Below are 8799 nucleotides of genomic sequence, written 5' to 3'. Positions count from 1 at the left end.
CTGTCATGCTTAAAGTCCATCAAGGCTTCGTCTTGGGTGATGGCCTCATCGATGGTGCTGACTTGACGGCGCTCCAACTCCGTCTTGGCCCAACTCTGCAGCCCATCCATGAAGTGGAAGAGCATGTCTTCATTTGTAGGGTTGGGGATTTGAAGCGTAAGGGTAGTGAACTCTTTCACGTAAGCCCGTATGCTACCCGTATGCTTCAGCTCCCGGAACTTGCGTTTGGCCTCATAGATGACGTTGTTGGGGAAGAAGGCCTTCTTGAACTCGTCCCGGAACTGCTCCCAGGTGTTGATGGTGCATAGACCCTTCCCGATCTCAGATTCCTTGCGCTTCCACCACAACATGGCCATCTCCGAGAGGTATAGCACGGCCGTGTTGATCCTCGTCTCGTCGCTCTTCACTTTGTTACACTTGAAGTAATTCTCCAAGTGCCAAAGGAAGTTCTCCACCTCTTGTGCATCACGGGCACCTTTGAACATTGGTGGCTTGGGAGCCTCAATCTTGGCCTCCCGATCCGCACTAGACGTCATGCATCTCCCAGCATCTATGTCTCATTTGAGTGCTGCCATCTCGGCCTTCATGGTCTCCACCGTGCTTAGCGCGTCCATGAGCCGACACTCCAAGGAAGTGATCACCTCCTTCATCTCGTACTCGGCAGCCTTGCGCACCTCCAACTGCTTCCGGATGTTGTCGTTCTCCTCAAGGGTGAACTCCTCTAGAGACTTGAACTTGCCGTCGACCTTGTTCAAGCGCTTGCCTAATATCTCCACAGCTTGCCGGACAGCATCCACCCTTGCAATCCACTCCATGCCGGGCGTGACGTCCACGGGCTCCTCGCCTCGCTCGTCGTCACTCACCTCAGTGGCCGAGGGTGAGTAGGATGTTAGGGCCTCGCTTGGTGTAGGCTCAGGCGGCACCTCCTCATTTCTCTTAGAGTTTTTCTTTCCTTTGCGGTGCTTCCTTCCAACATCTTGCTTGACGTTGGTGGCGGTAGTGGTATTGATGTCTCCCTCACTTGCCATATCCCTTAGTAGAACCTCGCTCTGATACCACGTTGTCACGGACTTAGACTTCAACTAAGACTTCCGTGCGGCACTTGACAACTTACTCACGAATCTTTCACGATCTTGTAAGCTCAAGTAAGCCTTTAAGACTAGATCGCTAAGGGAACGCTAGATTGTAAGAAAGACAAGAGAGTTTTTATGAAGAAGGCTTTTGTATTACTTGGAAGAATGCTTGTTTTCTTGATGATTTGCTACAAATGAATGCCCCCTCTATTTATACTACTCCTAAGGGGCTTAACTGTAAATAAAAATTGTTATACAAGTCCCTCCATATTTACAAAGAAGTCCCTCTCTAGAACTCTCTACATACTCTAGAGAATTCTAAGTCTTTCAAGACTTCTCTACAAGCTTCTATAAGGATCTAGAGTTTTCCACTAACCTCTCCAAGACTCTAGATTCTTCCACCTTCTTCAAGATCAAGTGGCGGGCCATAACATACTTCTCCTTTTCTTTTCTTTATTTAGTCTTAATTTTTTGTTTAATAACAATTGTAGCTCTATTTTATATAGTAGTATATATTATATATATTGCAAAGAACCAGAAACTATAAAGCATATTTTCATCGAATGTCCAAATGTACGAAAATTTTGGGGTAAAATAGAATTTAGCCATGTCATTAATAAGATTACAGCTAATCCAAGATCTAACTGACTGAAATATATCAAAAACGTAAGCCATATCATAAACAAATCCCTCCAATGGAGGCACACTTTTCCATTCTATTTGTGGAACATCTGGTTAGTCAGAAAAAACAATTACCACAATAGAAAAAATAGGGGTAATCAACTCCAAAACAGCATACACTCATGCAATGGAATATCTTAGCTTAACTAACCAACACACCATATCCCTAAAGACATTAATAACATATGTGCAATGAAAACCGCCTACAACAAAATATAAACTGAATACGGATGGTTCAGCGGACAAGAAGACAGGTAATGGAGGTATATGAGGTGTAATTAGGAATAAAGACGGAAATTGGATAATAGGATTTATGGCTAACTTGTTCTCAACAACTACCATCTTATTTGAAATAGAAACTCTAGTAAAAGGTCTAAAGATGGTTGTTACTCATAACTTAACACCAATATTTTTTTTATAGACTGTGCAGTTATCATTCGATACTTAAAAGAAAATTACCAATTCTATTCTAACATATTATCTGATTGCAAGGATCTAATCATGCAGCTAAAAAACCCTCTGATCTAGCATAGCTATCGCGAGGAGAATCAAGTGGCAGATATTCTAGCTAAGGCGGATACTAAGCTAACTAAGGCAAACTCTTATTTTGCTATGGGCAGTTCCACCATTGTTTGTAATTGAAAAGCTGGAAGCAGACAAAGCCGAAACTCTTTGTGCTAGGCATACCTCCTCCCCGTATATTAGTAGTAGCAATGCTCTAACACTCTCTTGTAATAATGCATACTAAGTTTTAATATATTATCATCTTTTGTAACAAAAAAATAATAATTATATATTTTATTTTATTTTAAAAAATAAATTAATAAATTGTATGCAATCTCTGTCTAGCGAATTTGAACGCCATCACCAGATTAAAGGTATCAACAACTCCCCAACTTAGCTATAGCTTTGTTTTACTAGTAATATGTGCTAAAGGATCGATATATTAAAGAAAAAAACAAAAATCTCCCAACTTCTGCCCCCCCCCCCCCAAAAAAAAAAAAAAAAAAAATCATCATAGTTTAACTTGCATTTCCCCTTTTAAAACATTTTCAAGAATTACATTCCTCAATTTATCCCTCCCCCCCCCCCCCCAAAAAAAAAAAAAAGAAGGTGAACTGAACTACTGAATTTCCCAATTTCTAATCTTTAAACAGTTCCAAGAATCAAATGCCCAAATCCCCCAAATTATTACCAATTTGAAGAGCAAGATCTCTGAATCTACTTGATAATGAATAGGAAAGGTATGTTCTGTGCACAAAAATCCTTAATTTGTGTTACTTTGTTCAGACTGTTTTGTATTATTTATGTAAATGGAATATGAATAAATACCGTTTAAAGAATCTTATTGTGACATTGATATGGTTTTTTTTTATCTGGTTAAGAAAAATTGACTGAAAAGATTAGTACTTTAGGTTTTTTTTTTCATTCTTCAAGTTTAGTACTTTTTGATATGAACTGTTCCATTCAATAGATATTTGCTGGATTTTAGCTGATTGTGTTTGGTGGGTGTTTTGATTTTGTTTTCTTTATCATTTGCAGATATCTACTGGAAGACTTTGGTGTGTGTTACCTGAGTGAAGGGAAGTAAACAAAGAGGGAGCTTTGATAATCTAGAAAATGGGGTTCCTGAGGGGAAGGAGAATGTGGGTCATTTTGGATAAAGGGTTAAAAAAAAGAACTTGACTCTTTTTCTTGTTTTGTTTTTGATGATAAGGGAACCCGTAGCCGCTACCCTTAGGGTGTGCACCGTGTAAATCCCGCTCTTATGTAATAGCTTGCAAGCCACACAGGAGAGGTAAACCGCACCAGGCTTGCCTGTGCAATTAGCTCGAGGTTTCGAACTTGAGACCTCCATTATGGAAGTCCCAAGACAAACCGTCTGAGCCACCCCAAAGGGTACCCATTGTTTTGTTTTATACATATTTTGTCAAATCTGGGAAATGTTTGGGGTTCTTTGAAATGTTACTAATTATTATGCAAGTTGTGTCTTTTTTGTTAAGTAGCTGAATTACTGAATAGATTGCGATAATGGAGTTGCTGTTTGCTTAATGTAGTTACTAGTTATATCAACTTCTGTCTTGAGCATCGTTCTAGGGGCAGCGCATATCTAACACCTACATACTTAGTGTAATCTCACAAGTGGGGTCTGGGGATGGTAGGATGTACGCGGACCTTACCCCTATCTTTTTGAGGTAGAGAAGTTGTTTTCGATAGACCCTCGGTTCAAAAGGTGTAGCACATATCAAATAATAACTTATTTTGTTGGAAAGTGTTTCTTATGTGAGTGCTCGGAAAATTTCTGCCTAGAAAAGTAGTGTGTTACAATGACAAATGTAGGTTAATTTTGATTCATTTGCTAACACTTCATGTTACATTTCAATGATGCTCCTATCCATGTTTTCCTTGAATTTTGCTTACTTTGTTAACTGAGAAGATACAGATAAATTACTGAAACTTACAACTATCAAGTTTCCTACCTGTGATAATTATAATGATGCACCAGCAGTGTTGTCAAAGGCGTGCTTAAGCCCTAAAGCTAGGCTCAAAACGTGAGCGCTTTGTCTCACTTAATACGTTCTTCAGTGTTGTCATCAAGGTTCTAAGGCATACTTTTCCTTGCCATTGAGCTCTTTTGAAAAGGCGACACTAAGCAATCGATATTTCACTTTAACGATATCTTTTTTTCAATTTCTTTGCGCCTTTTTTCATGAAAGACCATGCTTTATTTGCACTTAAAACCCCAATGGACCTTAGGAGTTTTTTGCGCTTTTTCAAATTTGAGTTATAATTTCTTTTTCTGACTTTATGAATCTCACAGGCCTTTCTTTTCAACTAAGCCATATTCAGTTCTTTCTTGTAGTTTAGCGGTTGGGCATATACACCAGAAGATCCATTTTATGACCAAGCAAATCTAAGAACTTGCTGGAGAGGTGGTTCTTCAAAAGGTTGTATATGATTGCCTTATTGGAGCTGGATTGTATTCTTCACTTTCCAATCCCTTGCTTAACATAAATACATAATTTCTTAGTCTTTTATTGATCATACACACTTATGTGTCCTAACTTGTTTGTCAAAGATGCCTATTGGCTGCAACTACTATAGAACTTGATGGACTATGTAATTTCTTTTGTAAGCTTAATGAGTAACGTACTAGTATGCTTCCAAAATGTCACCTAGCGCTATGTGAAATGACACATGACTTTCCACTTTGACTACTGTATATTCATGTCCTTCGCAAGCCCTCAGTCCTCGGAGAAGGCCAGAAATTAATAGTACAGTTTTAAATTTCAGTAGTTGATTCTAGTTCTGAAGACAAAAGAGGACTATGTAGAAGGTAAGAGGATGATCCAACATCCTTAAGCTACGTGAGATAATACACTCATGATCATGCTACCGTTAATTTGACTTTGTTCTGGTATTGAGAGATAAGGTTAAGAAGAGTTGAACATGTGGGTTTCATACAGTGGTGTAGCCATACAAAAAAATATTATATATATATATATGGCTTCGCCACTGGGTTCATTAGTAACGTCATAATATTTTCATAATACAAAAATGAATGGAGTTTGTGGTGAGAAGAGTAAAGTTACTAGAGTTTCTTGTTCTTTTTGAAATTGGCTTTACTAGAGTTTTCATGTTATAATTACCTGAAACATTCTCTCTTTTAGGTAATCAAAAGCTGATGACATTCAATTTAGATAAAGCTGGTAATATAAATAAGTGTTAATTCAATGTCTTCCATTTGGAAACTGACTTGATCTACCAACCATTTTTGTATGTCTTGAATTAGTGTTTCCCTATTTGTTTCACATAGTGAGGTTTGATGCTGTTTGCATACTGTAGATTTCTATCCCCAAGCGGCCAAGACATTATATATATTACCAATTCACTTAAGTGAGATAGAGGAGAGTGAAATTTTGTATATAGGGGATGAATCCGGAGATCTACAAAGGAACGCCAAAAGCGAAAGCAGCTCTTTGGGTCCCTACTAATGCTGAGGTGCGAAAGCATGGGGAGCAAACAAGATTAGATACCCTGGTAGTCCATGACATAAACATATCACATCTAGGGTTTGTGCGCGCAAGCTGACCCGCACACCACAACTTAAAAAAGTTACTATTAATGACTGCTCTATTAACTTTTTATTTTGATTCTTCTATGGTTTTTTGGGTTAATCAAATAGAGCATCTCACATTAAAAATAATTGGTAAATCTAATGTTTATTCAGTTTTGTTGTTTAAATTTCTCGTCGGATCTTTATCTATCGAAAACAAAATAAGTTCTGTTGGAATTTAGATATCCAAAAGAAACTTTGTTGGACTTTTTTGACTTGGTTGGGGATGCACAGTTTCTGATTGATTACAGAATCTGATTTAAGCTGTAGTGCTATTTTGTTTTATCTGATGTCATCTATCCTTTTCTATTTGCAGGTCTGACAATGCATCGAAGCTACACCAATTAGTCTTGTGCATTAATGGAGACAGCCGTAAGTGTCTTTGCATAGTATAGGAAACTAAAAGAATATATTATGGTTCTTGTATCATATTACTAGAGCCTTGTAAATTGGAAACTCTTGATGGAACAATTTACCTAACTTTTTATTTTGAAACATATCAAGATATTTCTGGTGATATGAATGGAAAAAGCGTAAGCCGAGACAATCCAGCATTGGCCAGGCAAGGCACGTGCCAATAGGAGCAAGGGTTCTGCCTTTCGAATGTGAACATTTTCTTATCTTTTAACTTGGAATGCTTTAATAGTTCAAAAATATCAAAAAAGTAAAAAATTGATAAGAATCCGTGGAAGTTGGAAAGTTGTTTGTTATGCCACTCAATTTAACTTTTGAATAATATACTTGTGCTAAATGTTCTCTTTTTTTTTTATGGGGAAGGAAAGCTAAAGAGGTGGTTTACACCTCATGTTCAGACTAAGAGTCTGAACTCTTCATGCCGGGAAGTGTATGGCTGCGAGGCGTTCGGCCTCCACCTGGCTGCCGAAGGGCAAGTTAGGCTTTCCCTTGCCTTAGGAGCCATGAACATGAATTTGTTTTAAAATGCTGATTCTTGCATCTACTTCTTTGGCTGTTCCGGTGGGTTCCCTTCACTTTCCTGTGCTAATGGAAGGATCATTAAGGAGTGAAGTAGGAACATTAATCATTTAAAGGCATCATAGATGTTTACATCCTGCTTTTATCTTATTGATTTGACTGTTGAATAGATGTCAATAATTTATCACGTTTACTAACCTATATCATTCTCCCTTGCAGCCTAATGAACTGAAGACACCAAGCAAGATTGGAGATAGAACAACCAGTGATGTTGTCGTAAGACTTAGAACACTGGATGGCCGTGATGATTGGCTTTACTGCCATTCACATATTCTCGTTGAAGAGAGTAAATATTTTGCTGATCGGTTATCAGATAGTTGGCCGACATGTCAGATTCTGGATTCACGCAATTGTGTTGAGGTTTACTGTGAAGAACCTGATCTGGACTCCCATGTCAATGTCCTTCGACTCTTTTATGTCATTGCGGATGGCTTAATGACGGAAATTTGCCATGGTGTCAAGAATGCACTTGGCATGTTGCGAGTTGCTGTCAAGCTTGGATGCCCAAGAATTATTGCAGTATGTGTGGATTATTTGGAAGCAGTCCCTTGGGAGGAAGCTGAAGAGGAGGAGATATTAAATACTATACCAAGCATGGGATCTGAGGTGGAACCGGTACTTGCTCGCCTCCAACCAGTCAATCCTACTGCAGTAATGAAGATTTTTCTTGCAGCCCTTCAATTTGCTACGTCATCACCTCCTTCACCTTTGAATGATCTGAAAAACACTGCTCAAGAACAGCTTGAATACATGCTTACCGAGGATGATGATGCTCCTTTACTGAGCGCTGATGAAGAAATAAAGTTAGAAGTCATGCGATGTGTCAAGAAGCTGTTTGATAGATTTAGCAGCCTTGTAGAATCTCTACTGTGTGACCTCCAAGAATCGATTTCAGATGCTGGGAAAATGCAGTCGTTGCATTCTTGTTTAACAGATTTGTTATGGGCATGTCAGATATTAGGAAAGTTGGAGATTATCAGAGATTTTGTTTGCAGCTGGACGGAGTTGTCAGTGAAACTAGTAACAATCGTTCAACAAAAAGATGGAGAAAATCAAATTCTGAAGACAAAGCTGAAGGTTCTTGAGGTAACAGCAAAAGTATTAGAGTCAGTAGGATATGGCATAGTGGTGTTACCTACAGTAAAACGACTTCACATGGTGAAGCTCTGGCTTCCTTTTGTCCGGACCCTGAAGCCTTTAGTCGATTCTGTCTCCCAGGAAACTGAGGATGATCTTACACTAAAAGTCGATAGTGAGATCTGGCAATCTTTAGAGTCAGCATTTGTTGCTATTATACTTACATTGCCGTCAGTTGATCAGACAGACATTTTAACAGAGTGGTTGGAAAATCAACAGATTCGATATCCAGACCTCACCGAGGCATTTGAAGTATGGTGTTACAGGTCCAAGGTTGCCAAGCGAAGGCTAGCAACACTCGGGGAAGAGCACAATACAGCTAAGGCAGTATGACTTCTCTGTACTTTCGCCAATTCTAGGATTTAGGTATCTTCCTTTTTGCGTCACTGATTATATGCTGAAAACTATCTTTTATTCTTTTGAGTTTTAACATAGCTGAACCTGAACTGGTAAGACGTCTTAAAATGGCCTAGGTTCTGTAAAGTGACCTTTATTTTGTCTCCCTCTGTGTTTTTATGCTTAGTTTTTTATGAAGTATATCAATCTATTTCAGCAAAATATACTCAGAATTCGAAAAAACTGGAATTTTGCCTTGAAACCGTATGCCATGTGATGATTGATGATAACTTATGTTCTTGCACTTGAAAGCTTACTCCTAGAGAGATGACAACTGATGTTCTTGGCCAAATCTGAATCTGCTTGTTAGTTATTTGGAACTAGTTCTATTTTAGCTTTCTTTTTCGTTTGGAAAATTAGCCGAACCTTCTCCTTTGTAGTGCTTCCTTTGAGCTGGTAAGG

At 38.6% G+C, this 8799-nt stretch overlaps 1 protein-coding gene across 12 annotated transcripts; it reads left to right on the top strand.

The window, feature by feature from the left end:
* Nucleotides 1-2837: 2837 nt before the first annotated feature.
* LOC129887724 (BTB/POZ domain-containing protein At3g05675) lies at nucleotides 2838-8555 on the top strand. 12 transcript variants are annotated; one of them, XR_008766464.1, is made up of 6 exons: nucleotides 2838-2998; nucleotides 3297-3552; nucleotides 4618-4702; nucleotides 6188-6243; nucleotides 6376-6476; nucleotides 7024-7109. XR_008766464.1 is itself a non-coding variant. In XM_055962929.1 (6 exons), exons 5-6 carry the CDS (start codon nucleotides 6232-6234, stop codon nucleotides 8332-8334), a joined length of 1323 nt encoding a protein of 440 aa, XP_055818904.1. In that variant the 5' UTR covers nucleotides 2838-2998; nucleotides 3297-3552; nucleotides 4618-4702; nucleotides 5601-5756; nucleotides 6188-6231; the 3' UTR covers nucleotides 8335-8555. The 12 variants fall into 12 exon arrangements, 11 of the variants coding, with proteins under 11 accessions (XP_055818904.1, XP_055818902.1, XP_055818903.1 ...); XM_055962929.1 differs by lacking the exon at nucleotides 6376-6476 and adding an exon at nucleotides 5601-5756 and having other exon boundaries at nucleotides 7024-8555; XM_055962927.1 differs by lacking the exon at nucleotides 6376-6476 and having other exon boundaries at nucleotides 3297-3400; nucleotides 7024-8555.
* Nucleotides 8556-8799: the final 244 nt, after the last annotated feature.

Source organism: Solanum dulcamara, chromosome 4 (assembly GCF_947179165.1).
Source record: "Solanum dulcamara chromosome 4, daSolDulc1.2, whole genome shotgun sequence".
Taxonomy (NCBI): Eukaryota; Viridiplantae; Streptophyta; class Magnoliopsida; order Solanales; family Solanaceae; genus Solanum; species Solanum dulcamara.
This window is presented reverse-complemented; position numbering and strand designations above follow the sequence as displayed.